Source organism: Periplaneta americana, chromosome 3 (assembly GCF_040183065.1).
Source record: "Periplaneta americana isolate PAMFEO1 chromosome 3, P.americana_PAMFEO1_priV1, whole genome shotgun sequence".
In the NCBI taxonomy this organism is placed as follows: Eukaryota; Metazoa; Arthropoda; class Insecta; order Blattodea; family Blattidae; genus Periplaneta; species Periplaneta americana.
The window spans coordinates 61,178,202-61,204,453 of record NC_091119.1 but is presented as its reverse complement, the minus strand read 5'-3'; the positions used below and the strand labels follow the sequence as shown (position 1 = coordinate 61,204,453).

The 26,252-nt window shown below is 38.4% G+C and overlaps 1 protein-coding gene across 1 annotated transcript in view; it reads left to right on the top strand.

The window, feature by feature from the left end:
- The window catches only part of LOC138697026 (sodium/hydrogen exchanger 9B2-like), a 64,840-nt gene that overhangs the window by 24,494 nt on the left and 14,094 nt on the right, over positions 1 to 26,252 (top strand). Inside the window, exons 5-7 of the mRNA XM_069822619.1 lie at positions 13,992 to 14,098; positions 19,397 to 19,561; positions 22,787 to 22,930. Coding sequence (XP_069678720.1) covers positions 13,992 to 14,098; positions 19,397 to 19,561; positions 22,787 to 22,930 — 416 coding nt within the window. The remainder of the gene's footprint in view (positions 1 to 13,991; positions 14,099 to 19,396; positions 19,562 to 22,786; positions 22,931 to 26,252) is intronic.

Genomic DNA, 26,252 nt, shown 5'->3' with positions numbered 1-26,252 from the left:
CCGAGTGAGCCACGCCGGTGGCTCCGCGGTGTTTATTTGCAGCCTGTGAAATTTATTTTCTCCTTACGAACGATGTGTAATTTCCGTAATGTCTGTATGTCATAATGTTCGTAAGATCTTCAGATTTGGAGCCTTATTGTTACAATGTATTACCACAGTCTCGTATATACAGTCACGAAGCTCAATACGTAGTAAATATGCATCCATAGGTAGTTGCTAACCACTAGAATCGCTACTATCTTCTCATTAGAGACAATGCGAAATAGTACCGGCACAGTCAATTGTTCCTAGCACCCTCACAACTCAAGCTTCGTGACTGTAGGCCTGTATACTAGACTGTGGTATTACTACAAGACGCTGCCGTCCCACAAAACGAAAGGTCAAATAATAGGGCACGTACAAGTATTTGCTGGAAGAACCAGTGATCACCCGTGCTTCAGTATTTCAAATGTCTGATTATGCAGCAATCTAACTGATATTTACAGCGAGAGATGCAATGATAGTCATCACAAGTATGGCGAGACCAGGCTCGGACATAAAGACCAGGACCGCTAGGCAGTTAAGAGAGTCGGGTACTCTTTATGGTAATTTAGCAAAAAAACAAACAAACAAAAACAAAGAACACAAACATAGTGTTGGCACTTGAATATGTCGAAAAATTAACTGTATCAATTACAGTAGAACCTCTATTAACCGTGGTAATGAAGGGGGTGAAGTGAACGGTTAATCGAAGAAATCGGATAATCCGTACCATAAAAGGTTTTCATAAATTAAATGCTAAATGCAGTTTCCTAATTTTCTCCGTGGTCTTTTGTTTTAACACTCTAGATAGTGGATCAAAAGTTCGCTCATTTAAGTCTGGTTTTGAACGACGAGTTTTTAATGGCCAAGAAGACTCCTTATGACGGCTGCCTGTGGAAAGACAGGCATAGTAGAGGTCCCATGTTGTAGATTTACATATTCCATACACTTTATACTTGTTTTTCATTAAATCGCGCGGAGTTGTAATTCCAGTCTAGTATTCTAATACGATATGAACCACAGTTTCCCTTTTCCTGAATCGCTCAATTACTTGCAGTTTTTCCCGTAGAACAACAAGTTTTCTTTCGACACCTGTGGAAGACATTTTGCATAGAAGCTATACAATATGTCCACTCGAATAGTAGACCATACTGTGTGAGGGTGAAGGTTTGTAAAAGGAAAACACTCCAGTATTTTTTCAGCAACAAAAAAAAAAGAGATAATGACAGTCGGATAATTCACCAATCGGTTAATAGGGCGACGGATATTCGGGGTTCTACTGTATTTTATATTTTGTTCGGAAAAATTGACATTATTTTCCGTGCCCTATGTCCTCAATGCGTACGAAAGTACAGTATATTAAAGTTTATTGTACCAACAAATACCACTATTATTATTATTATTATTATTATTATTATTATTATTATTATTATTATTATTTTCCCCTCCTGGCCGGACCCCCTAGACAAGTTCGCCGCTGGGCAAGACATGCTTCTTGAATCACATTTTCAGCCTGTATTTACGTTCACTTACACGCAACTCATTACAGAGATCCTGACTGATGAAGACCGTAAAAACCAGATGATTCATGGTTGGCAATAAGGTCAGTATGACACACGTCACAAGCCGTAACAGACCTTTCCAGGAAATCCTTGTGCTGCTATCTAATGACTAATCTGAGTACTATTAGCAACTAGCATTTAGCTGGTACATCACAAGATGGCAGTGTGATTCAGAGAAGCTCTAGAGACCAGGATTACTATAGTTATCAGCGGCGAAGATTACAAAACAAACAACAAATTCTTAGACGAAGTTCTCAGCAAAGAATCTATAGAAGATATTTTAAACAAACAGCATCAACAGTTTCTACATACTTTACATAACCATCCAAATCCGTTAATGAGGAAATCTTTTTAACTTCATGCTCACGTCAATCTAGCCTCATCTGTAACATCAACGCAGAAGAAAGAAGGCATCTCATACTTAAATAAAATAAACAAATTCAAGATTTATAATTCAACTAGGAGTCAAAAGCGAAAACTTGATCTCCGCATAGTAATCATTCGAAGAATTAGGATGCTGGCTAGCTGTAGATTAGGCCTACTAATACAGAGGAACTCAACAGAATACAACTAGGCTACAGTAAATTAACTGTCTTTTAATTTTTCATTTTTCCTCTATTTGTATCTGCATTAATCTATCTATACGTCTAATCTGTCTGCATTGTCTCATTTTACCGATGTCTTTAGCTGCCTCTATGCCTACTTCTACTTCTTTATACGTAGGCCCTACTGTGCTTGTTTCTGTCCGTTTATCGGCCATTGTTTCTATGTCTCGTTCACTGTTTACCGGCCTTTATTCTCTATACCTATATCTGTTCATCGGTATTTGTATATCCATCCATCCAGCCATCCATCCATCCATCCATTGAATTGAATTGAATTGAAAGAGGAGAATTTGGAGGACAAATTTAAAAGGTAGGCAAAACGCGTCCTTGCAAGGGGTTCGGGGCTGTAAGAAACTAAATATGTGAGCTCCAAGCCTGTTGGCCACTAGTCCCACTCCGGGTTACGCTGCTCCACTGAAGGAGTTCTAGAAAATTTTGAAGGGGAAAAAACCGAAAATGGACGTAACCTCTTAGGTACCACATACGCGAGGGGACGGAAATGTGATCAAAGTGATCACGGGACGGGACGAGGATGAAATGGCTGTGTAAATCTGCACATTGAAATGAACTGTGTCATTTCGCAGTGCAGGAGGAGTCGAGAAGACTCTGTCGTCTGTTGTTCGATGACAAGGCAGGTGAAGACCGCTAGGAGAGACGCCGTGAATTCTGAATCTGCAAATTGAAAGGTTCCCTGTCCTTTCGCATTGCGACTAAATGAGTGATCTCGCAAATTAAATAGGCAATTTATAAGTTCTGAACTAGGGCATTACGTCGTTTGTTAGAAAAGGGGGAATATGAGGAAGGGCATATAGGTCCGTGGCCCATTTCTTTTATGGCTCATCCCGACATTTGTCTTAACGCCTTAGGAAAACCACGGAATACCTTAGGCAGAATGAATTGTCTCATATAAGAGACTAGCCAATTTGGCTTTTAGGTAGGGGGTGATTGATTATGTCTTGAACCTTGTTGAATCGTCTCAAAGTAGAGACCAGCCATTTGGCTTTATGTTGACTCAATTACGAAGAGACAGACAGGGATAGATGTAATTATTGATTAAATTTAGAAAAATTACCGGGGTCATGGGAATATGAGTGCAGGTCCGTGGCCCATTTCTTTTCGGGCTCATCCCGACATTTGTCTTAGCGCCTTAGGAAAACCACGGAAAAACCTCAGGCAGGGTGAGTTGTCTCAATTTCAGAGACTAGCCAGTTGGCTCTTAGGTAGAATGACTATGAATCGATGGATATACTAGCCAATTGGCTCTATGATAGTTCCATCGATCAACAAGTGGGGATATTGTTAGGGAGTGATTTGTTTAGCCCAGTTAAGACAAGGTCATTTAAAGCGGTTGCACTATCCAAGGAGTCTCATGGAGTTGAGTCGTGACTACCAAAACCTGGGAGTAACGCCAGCCTCCCTGTCCTGTCTCAATGGATCTGTCTGGTGTCTTCGCCGTAACCTAGGATGATTCCGCCCGAGGCCAGATATGAGCGGGTTGGGGTTCGCACGAGCTTCCGCATACAGTTTCCTAGCCAGACGGGCAATGAACTCGTCTATGGTTGGCAAATCTAGTTCATCATGGAACTTCCTTCTCGAGGCGACTCGGGGGAGTTTAGTAATGATTCGAATCACCTGGTTCTGGATAACTTGGAGTTTATTGTTGCTGCTTTCGTGGAGCCTTGCCTCCCGTGGACTTACGTACAGTTTGCTTCGTACGTGCCATTGCTTACTCCGTCCTCGCAACCCAAGTTGACGCAATACAGTCGCGCCCGCATCTATCTATCTATCTATCTATCTATCTATCTATCTATCTATCTATCTATCTATCTATCTATCTATCTATCTATCTATCTATCTATCTATCTATCTATCTATCTATCTATCTATCTGTTAAATAATGTACAAATAAATATATGCCGTCTTTTAAGAAAAATGTGTTTTTGGCACATTCTGTATAGACTACATGAGGTTATAAATTTCCTAAATTATGTGCAAAATATTAAGCGATATGCATCTAATAATAATCCATCGTTTTACCGATGTCATTAACTGTCTCTATGCCTACTTCTACTTCTTTATGCGTAGGCCCTACTGTGCTTCTTTCTGTCCGTTTATCGGTCATTGTTTCTATGTCTCGCTCACTGTTTACCGACCTTTATTCTCTATACCTATATCTGTTCATCGGTATTTGTATATCCATCTATCCACCCATCCATCCATCCATCCATCCATCCATCCATCCATCCATCCACCCACCCATCCAGCATTTAACACTTTTAAGAAACATTCACATTATAAAGTTATAAGCAATATTCCATATTTATTCTTCACCCAGTAAATATTCTTTTAGATGAGAATTTAGTTCAAGTCTGTAACCTCTCCAGCTATATAGATGACTTTAAAGCTATTAAGGAAGCAATTCCTTAAGGGCTTAGATACAGCTTACAGCAGTAACATTTTTTTGAAATATTCAACATTTCTTTCCTCCATTAATGTATCTTGTACAGTAATGAAAATTGGTATGTGTACAACACTGTCCTTCTGCTATATAAAAAAATTATTTTTTACGTTTAAAAAAAATTATTTATATAATTTTTTTAATTCAAAATGGTGGCAGTTCACTGTGCAATGATGAAGATTTTCCCTCATAACTCATAAACTTGTTAACTTTTTCATGTTCTCTCTCTTTTAATTTATTTCTGAAACTTGTGTTTACAATATCATGCTATTTCAACTACATTCCTTAATAAATAATATTTTTTTTATTTTGTTTTAGAAGAAAATACTGATATTTGACCATCATTTATTAAAATGAATCTATTTTTTTATCAGACAATCTATCACAGTTAGAGAAATAATCTTGCATCATATTGTAGATGTGGCATGCATAAATACACACAAAAAAATTCATCACAGAATGTTGGATAGTTTTTATGTGGGAAACGCTTCATCCAGTGGCGTATACTGGTTAAAGGGTTTGGGCTACCGCTGACCCTATTATTACACAAAATATATCTAACAATTACTTTAATTTTAATTACTATGGTAAAACTAATAATACAAAATTATTACATTATGTTATATTATAAACTTTTTCTTTTGTAATTTCCTTGGGCTACCGCCGGTAGCCCGCAAAATATCATCATTGTTCAGTGAACTGAATTTTGAAAAAAAAAAAATATTTTTTTTTAAATCGTAATATATATATATATATATATATATATATATATATATATATATATATATAGCAGAAGGACAGTGTTTTACACATATTAATTTTCATTATTGTACAGAATACAGTAATGGAGGAAAAAAATGTTGAATATTTCCAAAATTTTACTCCTTTAAGCTGTACCTAACCCCTTAAATGATTGTTTTTTTCATAAACTCTACCCGTTTAAGGATTCACTCACTCACCGAGTTCTATCCAAAGGCAGATCTTTCACTGCAAAACCACCTTTGTCCAATCTTTCCTATTTTCCGTCTTCTTCAAGGTCTCCGCATACGATCCATGTACCTTAATGTTGTCTTATCATCTGATATCTTCTTCTACCCAGAACTTTTCTCCATTCACCATTCCTTCCAGTGCATCTTTCAGTCGGCAGTTTCTTCTTAGTGAACCAGCCAATTCCTCTTTTTTCTTCCTGATCAGTTTCAGTATTAGACCTATTCTTCTTTCACCCAGTCTTTCTAGCACAGCTTCGTCTCTTATTCTGTCTGTCCATTTCACACGCTCTATTCTTCTCCATATCCACATTTCAAATACATCTCTTCCCTTCGTTGAAATGTCCATGTTTTTGCCCCATACAATGCTACACTCCACACAAAGTACTTCACTACTCTCTTAGTTATCTTCCAGAGGTCCGCAGAAGATGCTCCTTTTTCTATTAAAAGCTTCCTTTTTCATTGCTATCACATTTTTACTTTCTGGCAGCAGCTCATGTTACTGCTTATAGTCCATCCCAACTATTTGAAGCTTCCACTTGTTCTATTGTCTCAATTCGAATTTGCATGTTTACCTTCTTTATGTTTCTTCGTCTTGTTTGCATTTACCTTCAATTCATACTGCTCACAGCTATAATTTAGCTTCAGTAATATATTCCTTCGTATCGTCTCCTCTTCTGCTAAATAATCCGAGACACGACAGCCCATAAAGGACCATGACTGACCAGCCGGTTGCTGGCCTCACGTCCACATGTCGAAGCAGATGTGTACGATCATTCAACTAGAATGGAGGTATAGTGTGGTTAACACGATGTTCCCCCCAGCCGTTATAGCTGGTTTTCGTAACAGGATTTCGCTACCTATCGTAGCTCCCCAAGTGCATCACGATGCTGGGTAGGCACCGGTCACAGTGGGCCAGACTGAGAAAAAAATTGGAACAAAATTGAAAAAATGAACTTTTTTTACAATACTTTTGACAGTGTATACTCATAGTAGAGATCCTGGTGACACTACTAAACTCATGATGCATCATCGATAACATGTTTTAACAACTGTGGCTACAGCCTTGAAAGAGAGTTAATGTAACCAGGCGACAGCACACTAGCCAGTCCTAGGCAGTGCGCTTGAGACAGTGGTGTGTGTTACGTGGTCATATTCGTGAATAAAGAAATAACAATGGCTGAGAATGTTAGAACAAAGGGTAGGTTTTATTAGGGATACATGTAATTTTGAATTGGTTTATATAGAGTGTAAATATTTGTGATAACTCGGAGGAATGCAATTTAAGCTAATATATTTTAGTTTTCAATATTTAAAGAGAGTTATAAAGTGCGTGTCACTCGGTGTTACGAAAACTTTTGTGTCGATGGTTTAAACAGACCCTATAGATTGCAGAAAAGTCGTATTCAGCTGCAGCTACTTGCACTTTTCTGTTTAATGTGCGAAAATTCAGATACCTACGTACAGTATTATTCATTACTATTCCAGATGGCCGCTGTTTTTTACACCGTGAAATCATGGAAGCCTTGCTACAAAATAATAATGATAAGACAGCTGTTCATGAGTTTGTTATTTCATAATTAGGATTACGTGAAAATTGTCAACAAGAATTTTCTTGAGAACTAAAGAAAAAAAATAGTTCATTCTGCAGTAATTTGAATAAAAGATAGCAGAATTGCTACAGAATGAAAAATAAATAGGAAGAAAAATATGGCAGTTCATTGGATCAAGAATTTAAGCTGCCCCCATGTAATAAATTTCATGTTGAACATGTGGCTGGATGTTCATAGTTGTATAGTCATTCTGGTCATCCAAGAAAATTGTTCTCTGAATCATCTCAGAAGACCAAGAGGAGGAAAACTGAACATCTCAGAAGCTGCTGATCCTGCTGCGCTTGCTACTCAGATAAGTCTGAAGGCTTCTGGTAAACAGAAGCAGCTAAACTAATGGATAATGCTGTAAGTACACCAACCCGTACGGAACAAATTCCAACTGCATATAACGAGCATAGTGGTTCCTGCAAAAATGTTGCAAAATATAGTGGTGATGACGTTTTAGCCCTGATAATAGATACGAAATTATCTAAAAACCAGTACACTTTATTGAGACTGCAATCAAAATGTAGAAATGTAGATTTATATCCAGCGTGCAATGAAGTTCGAGAAGCAAAGCTGCATTGCTATCCATGTGATATTACTCTGACAGAAATAAGTGCAGAAGTGAAGTTACAGAGTCTGTTAGATCATACAGACAGACGAATTTATAAAAAAGGAGAAAGGAAGAAATTCAGAGTCGGTTTCCAAATGAGATGGGACTTCTTGTGGACAAACCTAAACCAGGAGAGATTGGAACCTCAAACAACGGGAATACTCCTAGAAGATTCTTCTCAAATCCCGAATTAACATATCCATAACCGGGATAGATAAAGACTTAATTAGGTATACGTTTTGCAGTTGTTCTTCGAGTAATTTATAGTGGAAGAGACATTAAAATTGATTCGTTCAATCAATATGCGTAGAAATTGCAAAATTGTTCATTCAGAAGTATCCCTAGTTTAACCTCCCAGCTAGCGCACACAAAATTCTCATCCATGGGTCTCAGATTATTAACTCAGCTCTGCTTCCAATTGCACAGTTATATGAGGAGGCTCAGGAGGCTCATAATAAAGATATTAAAATAATATATCGAGAGCCCCACACAAGGAAAAGTTCTCGTAAAAATACAATGACAGATTTAGTCAACAACCTCCTCATATCTTCCGATCCTCTCATTTCAAATATCAGAAAGTCACATAAACACAAAACTCCCTTGTGGAAGGAAGGATTACAGCAATTGAAAGACTCTAGTGAGGAAGAAGAAGAAAGTGCCATTCATGAAGAAAATGTCAGTAATGAAAATGTAATGATGAGGAATCAAATAGGTATTGAATAAAAAACTATTATGTTGTGAAAGTGCTTTTAACTTAAAGAAAAATTGAAAACTATTGAATAACTATTGATTTTATGCATCCAAGAAAGCAATAGCGACATAAAATAATGTTGTCCCATTTTGAGCCGATTCTGGCCCAATGTGCGGTCCCATAAACTGGCCGAAATATCATGAGAAAATTTCTTCTCCCATGAGAACTCGAACCAGCGCGCATTTCGTAATCGAGTCCTACGCAGGATGCCTTAGATCACGACGCCACGGCGCGGGATTATCTTCTTCTGCTGTCATCGTTATTTATTTTTCTTGTTTGTAATTCCACGCACAACGAAGTCTTACAAAAGTTCAAATGAAAAGAAAAGAATGTGCTTAGAGCCTCGCTATAAACCATTAATACAATGGTTCCCAAACTTTCTTGATCGCGGATCCCTTTCGACTCGAAAAAAGATTCATGGATCCTCAAATTAAATTAAATTAATTTAATTTAATCGCTAGATTAACACACACACACACACACACACACACATATATATATATATATATATATATATATATATATATATATATATATATACACACACACACACACACACACACACACACACACATAGATACATACACACAGTAAATTTAATATGCCTCCATATATATATTCTGTACGTATTTAACATCGACAACATGTCTACAATTACATTAATTACCATATATAGCCATGAATTCATAAACATACAGCTGTATTTATAAACTGCGTGTATTTTTTAGTAATTACATGCATAACTATAAAAAAAATATTTTGAAATTGTTAATATGAGGAATTGTGTTGTTTCCTCGTCTCACAAATTTCTTTCAAGGTGGGGGAGATGGAAGAAAATTGAATTCTCAGGCAAACAGATGATGACGGAATTTTTATATGTTACATAGCAAACAAAGGGCGTCCGGAGCAATTTCATTGTCTGTATACGTAAATCCAAGAGCCAAATATAATTCATCATATTTTTATTTTTTGGTTGATTCACCCGTGTTTAAATTAGCAGCACTGGGGTGTGATACATGACAAGGTGATCGACTGGTTTATGAATTTGCAGAACTGTCATTTTTATTACCTTTTATTAGCAACCGATCCATTGAGACGACACTGTATAATATGAAAATTAAAATTATTCGTAATATTAAATTAATATTATTACGTTCGGAATCAAGGACATGTGGTTATTAACATACAATTTAACACGAACACCTCACATAAGCCTGCTTGTACTGAATGAATAAAAACTGACTTCACATTAAAAAAATAGCAGAAGGAGAGCGCGAGCACAACAATGGACGAAATTCGTTTCTTTTTAAAAATACGTGTCAAAATTTATTGCTGACTAAATAACATTGTCAATCAAATTTATTTTTCAATTAATACCTTAAGTCTCCGAGCATATTTACAAAAATTTATTCTTACACTGTTGCAGTGGCGGCTCGTACCTGAAAATAATAGCGTGCTAAAATATTTTTAGACTCTCCTAATTTTTGAAGGAGAAATCCTTCCGTCAACATTTTGAATCGACTTAGAATTGCCTTTAAACACTTTGCTATTTTCAATGCGTTCTCTCACTACACTGTCTACACTGCTTATCAGATAAGTAAGACCTATGAACACACCGAGATTATCTGACATTTCCGTCTCATCGTGGCCACATAACGCTAGTTCAAATTTCCCACAAAATTTAATACAATAAATTATTTTCGATAAAATATATCGATTTTTTGGACTTTCTCATTATGTATAAGCTCTATTAGCTGCGCTGCAATATTTGCGGTGCCAATCGTACAAAGATCAAGCGATCTGTGTGAATGTTTCTTTATATATTCATTCAGAGACCAAGATCTTTGACACCTGTCGTAGACATGAATCACCGCTACTAAATAGGAGGCAAGGGAAGCAGAACAGAGCATTTCTTATTTCGCATCCACATATCCAGTCACTGTTGTCATAAACTCTTCTGTTGCATTTCCTAGTGTACACATAGTTTTTACCATACTTTACTTTCTGCACAATATTGGTGTTGGCCGCCCTAGATTTTTAATTCTAATTTAATCTTCTATGGCTGCTTGGAGAAAGCAGTTTTGAGTAATGAATCGATGGAGTTCATCATGATATAACCACAGTCTACTATATACAGTCACGAAGCTTGAGTTTTGAGGGTGCTAGAAACAATAGACTGTGACGGTACTATTTTGCATTGCCTGTAATGAGGCGATATTAGCGATCCTAGTGGTGAGCAACTATCTAATGTTTGCATATTTACTACGTATTGAGCTTCGCGACTGTATATACTAGACTGTGATATAACTACAGTATATTTTTTTTTTAAACTGTTTATAATCCCAATACTAAAACCTGTCTCTGGATTAACATACACATTAAACTTATATTATATATTTGAATTACATTGGGACAAAATATAGACAGACACACAGCAGAATATGCATTTAAAATGACCACAGTATAAAAGATAACGAATCCCATAAACCTGCACACACTGTTTTGAAAGTGGAAAATAATTCCTATTTTAATGGACTCCCGCGAAAAGGTATGCCAACATAGACCCGTAACACGCAGATAATAAACTGAAAACTATCTGCTGAGATTATATAAAAGTAAACCTGTTTACACAAACGGTCAAAAATGTATTTCAATATGATTATATTTGTGAAAAACACAAAAAGCAAAATAAGCTACATATATAAAACGTATTTTCTTTATCTCATAGTTATATCTTTAGCGGTGTCTAGGCAGCACTGTTCCGTCGACTGCTACGAACCAAAGAGTATAGAAGGGAAGAGAGAAAATTTCACCAAAACAAAGTGAAGAAGAGCTGCACGGTGTTATGTGAAAAAGCAGGACAAAATATCAAGGAGGGGCGAGGTGAAGTGCTGTTCTGCGCATGAGCAGACACTGCTAGCCGGGCTAAATTGGAAATTAGCACGTAGAGTAAGGATGGATTCCATTGAGTCTATAGCACCAAATTATCGAAAATAGCGAATTATTATAAGTAGAATTTGTATTATGTGCGTTTTTTTTAACAATATTATTTCGACGATAATTTTATGGCGTACTACAGCACGTTAGCACGTAGGGAGCAGCCGCCACTGCACTGTTGGTATCGAGAGAAAAACTGCAAACATTCATACCAAGCAGATACGAACTAAGTCGCCACCCTCGCCAAGCAAACAAAAATTTTGGATAGATTTGACTACTTTAACTGAAAATTTTCTAGAGTTCCTTCAGTGGAGCAGCGTAACCCGGAGTGAGACTAGTGGCCAACAGGCTTGGAGCTCACATATTTAGTTTGTACAGCCCCCAACCCCTTGCAAGGACGCGTTTTGCGTACCTTTAAATTTGTCCTCCCAATTCTCTTTCGATTTTTCGACTTCAGACACTGGTTGGCTAGATGGCAAAGAGATAGCTCTAACGCGTCCTCCGTCACTAGCAGCAGTCTTCCAACCAGGCCTACGCTATGGTTGTCTTTTGTTCGGACGTGTTTACACACGGCCACCACTCCTGGAACAGGGAGCCAAGCTGCGCCCCTGTCTCCTGTATTCTTTCCTACATCAGCCTCACTTCTTACTTATTATAAACTTATTTTATTCTCGTCTCGGTACAAGTCTCATCACCATCTCCAACCCACCCACTTCTCTCCCCTGATCATCCTTATCTCACACCTTCCTGACTTCGACTCCCCACTTATCCCGGCTTGTTCGATAAAACACAACCATCTCCTCAACTCCCCCTCTAGAGTCGGTAAGTCGCGAGTTCGCTCTGTTGATCCGTCGATGATAGAGGTCGAGGTCACCCTTCCCCGCTCCTGAAGTCGGTAAGTCGCACAGCACGCTGTGTTGATCCTTCGAACTAGAGAACTAACCTTCTACCCGATTCCTCTCTCTCTCGTTATTCTGCCCCCCCACAACACCCATGAGAGCAAGCCGATTTTCCCTAGGCACTCCCGTTACCCCTACCTCCCTCTCACTCAAGTCGCACTTTATTATCACCCATCATAACTCTCCCCGCATCGAAGCCCCAGGACGAAGTTCTAAATTATCAATTTCTATAACGACTTCCCCCGTTACCCCTACCATAGAACTAGGAGGGAATCACAGTTATACTTTCTTTGTTAGCTATTTCTGTAATAAACAAATGTTACTTAAAAAAAAACAGTCTCCTTTAAACTTCACCACAGTTTCGTATCCCCCACCCACAAACCACAGCCATCTTGTCACGTCACTCCCGTTTCCCCTCCCCACCTCGACAACACGTCGGAGAGTGAAACGACCAGGAGTCCGGCGTACGACAATACATACATACACACACAGTTAAAAATCATTATAATGTTCATACTATGCACGTTCTTATTATACAACGCTATATAGTATACCTACGGTGTAAGTTTTTTCTCAAATACGAATGTTCTAATTATTTGAAATATGTTTATTTAAGTCCCATTTAAAGTCTATTAATTGTTGAGAGAGTGAATATGATTCCTATTATATCCATGCGCGATAGATACCTGTGATTTGTAATCCGTCTCTGCACAGCTGTTTTGCACTGGAGAGCTGGCGGTAGTATTTCGTGAGAAAGAAGTCGCTATCCAGAGCGTTCAGTTGCTCGGCACTGCTCTAAAAACTTTTATGCTCGACCATGCCGAAATGTAGTAATTATACACCTGGTAGTAGCCCTTTAATGCACCTCATTAAAGTTCAGGTGTTCAGCCAATGACGAATCACCTTTGTACAATTATAAAACCGCAAGTATCGATTATTCTTGGATATGCAATCGAAAGACAATTAGCGAAAAGTCACGGAGGCTGGAAATCCAATACTGTCGCAGAAGGTTATGTTCTGTTACTATAATAATTAGCGTTAATTGTAAATAATATTCAAATAAATTCAATTTGTCATCTCGTTTTTCAATTTTAAATCAATTTCCAGGTTATATCAAGACTAATTTTCATCTTATTCTCTACGTTATATCAAGGTCAATGACATTCGGCCTCGGAAAAAATCAATACTTTCGCGTCTGCGCACATCTCACAATTCAGGTCAGTTCGCTACTCACATAACCATAACATGACCTACTTTTGAATAACTTCAAGTTAGAAATATGGTGGAGCATAAAAAGTCGTATGAAACTTGCCTATAATGGTAATTAAGACGCTGGTATGAAAATTATGAAACGAGCGCAAGCGAGTTTCATAAACAAACATACTTGCGTCTTAATTACTACTATTATAGGCTCGTTGCATAATGTACTATTAATAATGGTGCGTTTTCTGTACATATCATAAGCGCTGCATCAAAGATGAGCAGGTAGAAAAAGCGCTCGGAAGAGAAGATGGAAAATGAATAACTTAAGTTGATCCATTACTAACAGTGACCTTCCTTGCAGGCAATTTAACAGAAAAAATACTGGAGGGCCCGCTGGCTGTTATTTTTGGTGTTTCGTTTGGGCTAGCGTGGGGCTTCACCATCGGACTCATTCCGCAGCACCAAGATGTAAGTAAATACTTCCCATCTTGATCGCAGTCCTTCCTGTCTCTTCTCTGCTTTTCCTAATATTTCCATATTATTCTTTTCTATCACTTTCCTTCATTTCTTCTTCAGTTTTTTGTTTTCCTCCTTTTTTATACCTCATATTTCTAACCTTCATTTCCTTATTTTTTCTTCACGCCTCCCCCACATCATCTTCTTCTCTTCCGTTTTTCTTCTTAGTCCTCCTCTACTTCTCTTTCCGTTAGTACTCTATTTTTATTCTCTTCTCCTTCCTTTACATATCTTGCATCTTCTCTACTTTTTATCTTCCGTTCCTTTCTCCACTTCCGCTATTTCTCCTAACATCATTTTCCTCTTCTTTCTCCAGTCTTTCTCATCCTCAGAGACCTCACGGTTAGTAAGCTGACCGCAGGATCTGGAAGTTCTCGGTTTCAAACTCAGCTGAGGACGATGGAATTTAAAGGGCGATAAAATTCTTAAAGCTGTGGTTCCCATATCGCATATTTATAGCACATAAAAGAATCCTATTCCTGACAGAGTTCTCCCGGCAAAATCCATCACTCATTTCTCGCCCACGTCGAAATTCGATTATGGATAACGTCGGCAGTTGAAAGCGTCGTTGAATAAAACACTGCTAATACTACTACTACCGATATTACTAACGCCACTACCACTACCACCACCACCACCACTACCACCACCACTACTACCACCATCACCACCACCACCACCACCACTACCACCACCACTACCACTACCACCACCACTACTATTACTACTACTACCGCTTTTACCACTACTACTATTACTATTACCACTACTACCGGTATTACTACCACTACCACTACCACAACTACCACCACCACCACCACCACCACCACTACCACCACCACTACCACCACCACTACCACTAATACTACTACTAGCACAATCCTACCACTATTACGACCACCACAACCATTACCACCACTATTACTACCATTAGAACCACCATTACTACTACCACCATCACCATCACTAGGCCTACTGCTACTACTTTCACTACCACTACCAACACTACTACTAGCACAACCCTGCCACTACTACCATTACAACCACCATTACTACCACCACCACTATTACTACCATTACAACCACCATTACTACTACCACCATCACCACCACTAGGCCTACTGCTACTACTGTCACTACCACTACCAACACTACTACTAGCACAACCCTGCCACTACTACCATTACAACCACCAATACTACTACTACTACTACTACTACTACTACTATTATCACCACCACCACCACAACTATTAGAGTACTGTTTTCAATTTTTCTTCTTATGTCTTATTTTTCCTTTTCTTCTGCTTCCTTTCTTTTGCTTCGTCTAACTCTTTCTTCCTTCTATCTTCTCATTTTATCTTCTCCTTCTTCAGTATCCTTCACATTGTTTTTCTCATCTCTTATTCCTCTTATATCCTTCCTGTCTTGTTTTTATTTTTTCGCCGCTACTGCTTCTTCACCTGTTCATATGAGGTCATGCCGAAACATGACCACCAACCGCAGACATTGTCAAATGTCCACATAACGTCAACAAATACAAAAATTAGCTATCCATTCGATATTATCTATAAATTTGCGAAAGTAAAGCTGGAATAATACACCATCTGAAAATTCCGTGGCTATCTTCTTCTTTCCCCTACCGCGCAGGTAGGTTTCACGAGACAACGAATGGCCTATAAAGCATGCACTCATAATTTGTCTTATTTTAATTTTGTGCTGACATTTATATTTTTTTCATTTGTTAATTGCAATCTTTAATTAGATCTAAAGTATCTAGATGCGTTTTACTTATTGTAAAAATCAGGGGAAACAGACTTTAATTTCGTTTATACATAATAACATAGTGTTAACAAAAGCGGTTGTACATAGTAAGAAAATCGAACATGCTTTTTAAATAAATATCCTTATATTTGTTGCGCATCTCAAAATAATGTCCTACATAGCTTTATAGCTTCTCTGAGAGCGTGTGTTTGCATTGCATAGATATTTAATATTGTTTAGTATAATATATCGTTATCTTAGCTTGATTCGTTTTCTCATTGCGTGTGTGGACGAAGTGTGGTGGCTCCTGAAAATTTTTTAGTTTTGTCTATCCCTGGTAAAAATTATCTTTTATTGCATTCAAGCTGCCTTTAAATAAATACTTTGTTATTGTTGTTGTTATTACATCCAAATGATATTTTGTACATAGGTATTATTCCTGTGGTTCACGACTTAGGCCTATACATACACGCGCGAATTATAAGATGTAAACACACAGTATTACCAGAGCGTGCGGGAAGACTGCTGAACTGCATCGTGAATTGTTGACTCGCAACTTGCTCTTCATACCAAGCGAATCTAGTATGATCGGTGTACACCTAACTTGTATTCAAGGTAACCAAATGCAGGGCTCTACTATTGATGTATGAAAGACAAGTGAAAAGAGTGTAAAGTTATTAAAGACAAGGATAGGAAGCGACATGGAGGGCGGAAGAGCACAACAAACACATGCAGCTTCGGTGAAATTTATTCATTTTGTTACTGAATAGTGCTCCGAAAGCAACTATTTTATCTCTAGTGACACCAATGCGCACAAGAAGTAATTAAAAGCAAGTCTTTATTCAGTCCATTGTTTCTGAGTAACAGTTAGTATGTCTGACCATGAAACGAGCGGTTTATAGAGGGGTCGAAGTACAACAACTTTCGAAATAGAAACTTATGATCTAGGAAGTAATCTTGAGCCAGTGCACGCTTGAGAATGTCAGGAACTACATTACAGATGTAAGCTTACGTTGCAATGAGGCACTTGGTTCGATACACTATGAAATGATGATGTTTCTCTGCCACCATGTTTGAATGGGGTGAGGTATAAGGTCTTCTCATGTTAGAGAATGTACCACTTATCGTGCGTCGTCAGATGTGGATTTTATTTTAGTAGGTTATTTTACGACGCTTTATCAACAGCTTAGGTTATTTAGCGTCTGAATGAGATGAAGGGTGAAATGAGTCCAGGGTCCAGCACCGAAAGTTACCCAGCATGTGCTCATATTGGGTTGAGGGAAAACCCCGGAAAAAACCTCAACCAGGTAACTTTCCCCGACCGGGAATCGAACCCGGGCCACCTGGTTTCGCGGCCAGACGCGCTAACCGTTACTCCACAGGTGTGGACTCAGATGTGGATGCAACTAGACAGAGCACCTGCACACTTTTCTCTTCAAGTACGTGACATACTAAATGACACATACCCCGGACGTTGGATCGGAAGGAAAGGTCCAATTGATTGGCCACCCCGCTCATCTGATCTCACCCTCTTGATTTCTTCTTTTTGGAGGCATATCAAAAGCCTCGTATACGAGACACTAGCACCCGACCAAGAAACACTTCTCGGCAGGATATTTACAACATTTGATGAGGTTCATGAGATACGTGATGTATTCGGTAGGATGCGCCAGAATTACCTACGACGATGTCAATGCCTGTATTGAATGTGGTGGTAGCTAATTTGAATAACTTTTGTAAAAAAAAAGTGTTGAGTAAACATTATCTTTGCTTAACTTCAATGTGTGATTATCCATTATGTACTTCCTGACATTCCCAGACTTGCACTGACTCAGAATTACTTCCTAGATCATAAGTTGCTATTCTAAAGTTGTATTTCCGCACTATAAGCTTAAGTTTGTGCGCAACCTTTTGAATCACCCTGTATATCATCTTCAGCAATGGTTTCTTTCCATAGAAAAAGGAGAATCTTCTGCGGACCTTTGGAAAAAGAACCAAGGAAAGGACTAGTGCAGTACTTTGTGTGGAGTGTGGAATTATATGAGACAGGAACGTGGACATTACAACGAAGTGAAGAGAAGCAAATATAAGCATTTGAAATGTGGATATGGAGCAGAATGGAACGTGTGAAGTGGACAGACAGAATAAGAAATGAAGGTGTGTTGGAAAGAATGGGTGAAGAAAGAATGATGCTGAAACTATCAGGAAGAGGAAAAGGAATTGGTTGGGTCACTGGGTGAGAAGAAACTTCCTTCTGAAGGATGCACTGGAAGGAATGGTGAAAGGAAGAAGAGTTCGGGGCAGAAGAAGGTATCAGATGATAGACGACAATAAGATACATGGATCATATGCGGAGACTAAGAGGAAGTCAGAAAATAGGATAGACTGGAGACTGCTGGGTTTGTAGTGAAAGACCTGCCCTTGGGCAGTATACTATGAATGAATGTATATTTGCTGTGGTCACTTTCATAACCTCTGCAGGCTCTCTTTCACAGTTATAACATTTCTGTTGTGTTTTCCTGGTGGTGATATTTCCCCGACTCATGCCACCTTCCTTAAGTCCTGTGCCAGTACCAAATGCTGGACTATTCATTTTCTCTCCTGTTAATTAGTTAGTATAGTATAGTATAGTAGTAGTATAGTATTTATTAGCTGTCGTTATAGCAAAAGCTAATGACATTGTCAAATTACACGTGTGAAATTATAGTGCAAAAATGAAAATTATTCTATTACAACACTAAACATAAAACAAAATGATCACAAATACTCCTTAGAGTTTACAATTGAGAGTCAAAATTATGAAAAATAGGCTAATATCTAGATGAAAATTGTAACACATTGATCACAAATATTACTTGATTTGCTCCGTTTATATGCAATAAAACAAGAGAATTTCCTAATATATTACAAAATAATAATACAATTCAGAGAAAGAAACCTAAAAAATATCTACAGCTTGATTTTCTGATTCAAAATATTCTTGTACAGAATAGAATGGGTTTCCAAGAAGCCACGTTTTCACTTTGACTTGAATATATCAAGTGACACTTCCTGTGCTTCCTGTGGTAACATGTTGAACATCCTACAACCCAACATGTTAGGACTACTTTTAACTTTGGATAGTCTGCAAAATGGTATGTCCAGTTTTTCTTTATTCCGAGTATTATACTCATGTTTATCCATCCTACTGGTGAAGCCATAAAGATTTTTCTTGATGTAAAGAAGGAGTTCCAGAATATATTCATTAACAACTGTTAAGATGGACTCCTGTATGAACAGTGGCTTACAATGTGCTTTGCTTGGTACCTCTGTGATAATTCTTATTACTTTCTTCTGAATGAGTAGGACTTCAATAAGTTTATTGCTGTTTCCCCACACCAGGATTCCATGCTTCAATATGCTATGAAAAAAAGCAAAATAAACACTTCTTAGGTACTGCCCGGGTATTTTATCTCTAATTACTTAATTAATTAGTTCTCTTTTCCAGACGCGTGTCAATTCGCTGAGGACGCTTCTGGTCGGTGTGGGCGGCCTGCTCGCCATGTTCGGAAGCATCGCCATCAAATATGAAGGAGCAGGACCCCTGGGGTGCGTCGTGGCAGCTTTCACTAGTCGACAAGTTTGGCGCAGTAAGGGGTGGGTGGAAAATGATGTGAGTTCCATCTTGAATTTATTCTCTAATCCATAATGTTATGGTGAAATATCATTGAAGTGAATCAAGTCTTTTACTAAACAAAGTCTTCTCATATCCAAAAAATCTAGAAGTTGCCATTGCATGGCATAGCGCAAAAAACAAATAACCAAAACAAATCGAAATTAAGAACTACTTCAAATGCGATGTTCGAATTAATGTATACTCAGGGCTCGAAATGGCCTGGAGCATCCGGTTCGTGAATTTTAGGAACCTTTCCGTTCCGTCCCGTAAGAAGCGGCTATGGTCCATTCCGGTTCATTTTAATTTGGTATTAGCAGTAATAGTCCCGCGCCGTGGCGTCATGGTCTAAGGCATCCTGACTAGAACTCACCAACGTATTCCGAATCTCACCGGTCCGGTGGCATCAATGGCGTCACGTTGCAGCGAAATGCTGGAAGGATCGATGGCTGTCATGGCGACTGTACAAGTTGTTGTCTGTGCTACGCTAGCAAAATTTTGCGAAATTTTCGTACTCCCATCTCGTTCAAAGAAAAGATAGCATAAACAATTTATTTCTTGAACCGGTAGTAATAACGGGTCCGTTGACATGTTCGCTCATAAGCCATTAACATATTGTTTTTACGTTGTGCTCATTACAAACAATACAGCAGAACTAAAGCAGAACACACCGCCATGACACAACAGTGCACGATGTTATTCGTCTGCTAATTCCCGCGCTATACAAGAACCAATCAGAATCACTGATGGCGGCTGATGGATACTGCCACCACCTCTGCAAGTTGATGGCACCGGTGCGACACCGGTGGAGCATCAATAACGCCATCGGTGGAATTCGGAACACCGTGATGCCATCGGATTGCTCACCGGTGAGATTCGGAATACGCTCCACGTTACGGAATGCGCGCTGGTTCGAGTCCTCATGGGGGAAGAAATTTTCTCATGAAACTTCGGCCAGTGTATGGGACCGGTGTCCACCCAGCATCGTGATGCACTTGGGGAGCTACGATAGGTAGCGAAATCCGGTTACGCAAAACAGCTATAACGGCTTGGGGGCTCGTCGTACTAACCATACGATACCTCCATTCTGGTTGGATGATCGTCAACCTCTGCTTCGGTATGTGGCCGTGAGGCCAGCAGCCGGTTGGTAGGTCTTGGCCCTTCATGGGCTGTAGCGCTACGGATTATTATTAGGAGTAATTGGATAGAGAATGGCTTTAATCATTATGCAACATAGCTATATGACAATATTTTTCACTTACATAGCTTAAGTTTATTTTTAAAAAGTCATCAAAAATTATTCAGGCTGTGTCCATTTGATTCCATCGGTTTTTTCGATTGAAGGTTCGTGCTTTCTATATATGTGAATTTCATAAAAGGAATAAAATTTCCGAATATGTGTCTGACTTTATGCGCATATAAATATTTCATTGCAAATTATTCATTTATTCATAGTGTTCTGCCCAAAGGCAGGTCTTTCATTGCAAACTCAGCATTCTCCAGTTTTTTCTATTTTCTGCCTTCCTCTCTTAATGTCGTCTATGATACCTTCGTCTGCCATAAACTTTTCTCCCGTTTACCATTCCTTTCAATGCATCCTTTATAAGCGAGTTTCTTCTCAGCCAGTGACCCAGCCAATTCCTTTTCTCTCTTCCTGATCAGTTTCAGCAACATTCTTCCTTCACCCACTCTTTCTAGCACAGCTTCATTTCTTATTCTGTCTGTCCATTTCACACGTCCATATTGTTTAGTCAACTATCCAAATTCAGGTTTGAACGTTATAAGTGACACCAATAAGGCACCACTCATAACGTAATTACCCCAACAGATAATGGAGTAGGGTGGATAGTTTCTTTTCACTTCCACTGCATACATACTTCGCTGACTAGCTACATATTCCACTAATCAGACTTCAGATGTACACAAACAATGTTCTTCCTCTGACACAATATCGCCAAGTGAGATGTACTGCCTCATAATAGATGTACTGTAGGCTACATATCAGACAGAACCTCAATCAGAAGTAACGCTGATCAACATCATGATAATACTCGACGTCATTTCACTAGTCATTAATTCCCTCGTTGTCCTCAACACTATAGTATCTACGAAAATAACTGAGCGTTCCGGTTCGTAAAAATGTCCATTTCGACCCCTGTGTATACTATAACCACTTGACTTGTATAATAAAGGTCTTCTTTTGTTGGCAGCTTAAATTATATAGGAATAATTTAATCGTTTCTTCAGAAAACAGCAATTTCGCTTTAATTACCAAATGATTTGTCTGAAAATCAGTTTTGATTTACGTATTTCATCTCATTTTTTCACATTTCCATTGTACAGAGCGATCCAAAAGTCGCGCACATCTTAATAATACGTTCACATATATTTATAAAGATGAATTTATCACGTTTACTTACATCACTTTTTACATGAGTTACATCATTTTTCACAACATATGCTGAAAATGGTAGCCCCTTTGAGTAATGCATGTACGAACTCTTTTTACAAAGTCTGCAGCCATTTTTTTTAGGTACACTGATGTTGTTAATCTCCGTTGTTATGTTCCTCTTTAGCTCCTCCAGAGTGTGCGGCCTGTTTTTGTATACCCTTCCTTTAAGATGACCCCACAGAAAGAAATCTGGGGACGTCAAATCGGGGGAACATGGGGGCCATAATCCTTGAGAAATAATACGTTCACCAAAAAACTCGCGCAAAAACTGCATGGTTTCATTAGATGTGGCACTGTCCTGCTGGAACCAACAATCCCGTTACATCATTGTCAAGAAGCGCTGATTTACATTCCCTAAAACGAGCGATTGATCTCGTTATGGTCGAATTGTAGGCACTGCCACATCCGGATAATGCCTACGAAATTCGTCTAAAACACGTGCATAAGACGGACTGGAAAAATAATGTTCAGCAATGAAAACTCGTTGCTCTTGGGAAAACGATATGTTTGCCGAGCAATAAACAAAGGACTACTGCAAGCGTCAGTGTATACATACACATCACAATGACGTCTAGGTTTGTTGCTGTTAATACCCATGATGCTATCTAGCGGTAGCCGTTAGCTCTTTTCAGCTGCACTACTCAATATATACCGGTACACTGTAATTTTAATATGTGCGACTTTTGGATCGCTCTGTAGTTCCAATTATAAATATTCCATTTACTAATTACTTAGTATAGCGAGAAAGTAAAATTGCTTTGTTTTGCTTACAGACTCCTGTAGGAAGCAACTTCGAAGTGCTGTGGACAATCTTCCAGCCGATCCTGTTCGGACTGATAGGATCGGCAGTAGACTTAAAATTGCTCGACCCTCGAAGTGTTGGTCTCGGTATTGCATGTCTGAGCGTTGCAGTAACGGTACGTACTAGGAACAGTAAATTATTCCTAAGAAGAGTTTGTGGTTTTCATACAGTGATTTAAAATACCAGTATGAAAGAAACATAAAATGTGTGTGTTGTTAGATTCTAAAATAATTAAATAAGAAGATTATGGGGAAAAATCCGATAATTTGCCAAGAGAGTAACTTTTGTGACGTCAACCGGGACGCCACCGCGCCTTTACCGCCGATGTGCAACGTATTGAGTGTTTAAAAATAATAATTTTCATTGTTGTACGTATCATTTCATTGTTATATCAGATATTATTTATTGGTATGATCTGTATTTTAATGTTAACAGTTTTGTATCATCACTGAAACTGAAGTCTGATGTATTCGAATCGTTCACTTCTTCTTTGTATTCTTGGATGTAGGCCCTATGCTACTAGAATGATGTCTTTCTTGCTCTAACCTGGGTAAACTTCTCCTACGTGATGTAAGAAAGCTGGGAACATATTGCCTATTGCTAACAACAACTATACAGAATGTAAGGGGTATAAGTACCGTCCTTTTAACAGTCGTCGGGCAGTGGCGTAGCCAGCGGGTGGGCCAGGTGGGCCCAGGCCCACCCAAAAAATTTGCGAATTTTTGTGTGGTTTTCTTTTTTAGGGAAAACACTCAACAGAGCAATAGTTACAACCGATAGAATTAAGATAAGAAGTAAAAAATGCGTCGAAAAGTGTAATTTTGTTTTGTTGATTGTCGTTTCCAAACTCCCGATACAAGGAGCCTGATTAACTATAACCCACTATTAAATCTTGTTTTATTTAATTGGTAAGCTATGAGTCACTGATTATTACCGATTTATCATTTAACATGGTTTTGTGCATGCGGTCGACAATCGCTAACGTCAGACGGTCAAACCAACACATTGTTGATGCATATTTCTCTTTCTCTTTTGTACAGTAGTGTGCGGCAAAAACAAACATCTTCCTTTAATGTAATCTCTTCACGATTATGTTAATTATATATATATATATATATATATATAAACTGCATATTCTATAGAGGTAAATGTAAAATTCTGCCACTTTTGCATAAATTATCTCTATATGGTATTATGATTGTACTTTCATAAGATTAAAATTTGTTACAGTTGCATAATTACGCGTGTGGCAACACTGACATCGGCAACACTGATTTAGTTAATTATATTTTGCTGTTTATCTGACCCATTGCGATGTTAGTGTTTAGTTCAGGTTCCGAGTGTGGTGGTGACATTGTTATAGGATCGGTCAGATTTTATATTGTTCTGTGTGTGTTCAGTGCGACTGTGTTACATCAGAATAATGTTGAAGTGCTAGACTCCCAAAATTCCAGTACGCTCCGACAGGACATCGAGATCAAGGACGACCAAAACATCGGTGGAAAGACCAAAACCATCTTCGCTAGGTTCACCTTCACAGGGCATTTTGACCTAAAACGAACCTGTTCATGATGATGATGAATGTTAAAGTGCTGGCTTCAGGGGAACTCAGGAGGTGAACAGAATACAGTAAAGAAATTAAAAACTTGTAATGATGAAAATCCAACATCATCGAGTGGCAGCAGCCAAAACTGTAAGTAAAGATTTTCCCTCCAGATCTTGTTGTACCGACATAAGCTATGAAGCAGCCGACAGAGCATTTCAGCCAAATATTGACTCTCCTAAACGTACCATCGGTGACAGGGCCAGGTGTTTTCAAAAATAGTGGTACGAAAAATATAAATTGATTGATACCTAAATATTCTATTCTGAGTGACTATATTTTGTTTTGCATGCTGCCACTTTTTAACAGTTCATTCTAAATCAACTCAAAGGGGAGATATACAGTGACTCTCATAAACATTCGGTTTTCTCATAGTTTTATCTCTGGAGCCTAATTTAGCAGACACAATTTAAAATATAGTTGCGTTAATTCGTTCCAAAACATGTATTTCTATTCCTAGTACAATATAAAAATAACCATACATGCCTTGAATGTATTAAAAACGAAGTAACATTACTTAAGTGAAAGAGTGAGAGTAAGGCATCCGCCATAAACATTCGGTTTCACCCCTTCCACCAGCACTACTAACTTGTAAGACTCGGTACGCAATCAGTATTACGAAGATCTCTCATCTGATCAGTTGTGTATTGCTTGTGTTTACTGCTAGTTAAAGAGAATGGGTAGGAAAAGTAAAAGTACCACATTTGAACAACGACAGCTTTGCATATTTCATCATGCAAAAGGGCGTAAATATACAGAGATTACTGAAATTGTGAATATCCCCAAGAGTACTGTCGGTGATATAATACGGAGGTATAAAAATAACGACAGGGTTGAATTGATACCACCACCAGGGCGCCCAAAATAATTAAGTGAAAAAGAAGAACGTGCCATAATCAGAAAGGTAAAAAAAAAAAAAAGAAGCGACATTAAGTGCAGTACACATTGCAGCAGAAGTTGACGAGGATTGGAATAAAAATATCAGTCCATCGACAGTAAGCAGGACGCTTAAAGATGCAGGTTACAACGGAAGAGTAACCAGGAAAAATCGTTGGTGAATAAAGTAAACAGAAAGAGTAGGCTGCATTTTGCAAGAGACCGTATTGGGAAGGAAGACAATTGGTGGAATGATGTCATCTTTGCAGACGATCTGATGGACGAATAGGCCTAATTGTGTGGCGCAAACCAAATACAGAACTGCAGAAAAACAATCTCCGACCAACTGTGAAACATAAAGGTGGCAGTGTGCTCGTGTGGGGTTGCATTTCTTCAGCTGGTGTGGGAGAATTATCGTTTATAGACGGCATCATGGATAGCAAGCAGTATTTACGTATATTGAAAGGGCATTTGCGACGAAGTGCAGAGAAACTAGGGATACAGGACACATTTAAATATTATCAAGACAATGATCCTAGACACAAAGCTTATGATGTGTGGTCTTGGTTATTATTTAATTGTCCTAAAGTGATTCAAACCCGGCGCAATCCCCGGATTTGAATCCAATTGAAAAAACTAGACAGCAGGCTGCATGCAACACCACTTTCCTCAGTTCAGGAACTGAAAAGAAGATTAAAGGAAGAATGGGGGAGAATTAGTTCCAACTGCACAAAGAAGATAGTTTCGAGTATGCCAAGGCGTTTGAACGCTGTTTTGCGCAATAAGGGCTATCCAACTAAATATTGATGAAAGGTAAATAAGAGCAGCACCAAAGAAAGGCAGAAAACCGAATGTTTATGACTGCCTATAAAATTCCCCATTTTCAAATATGATTTTTTTAATATTTAGTTAACAATATAAATATGTCTAATTTTTTTTGTAAATTATATTCAGTTTA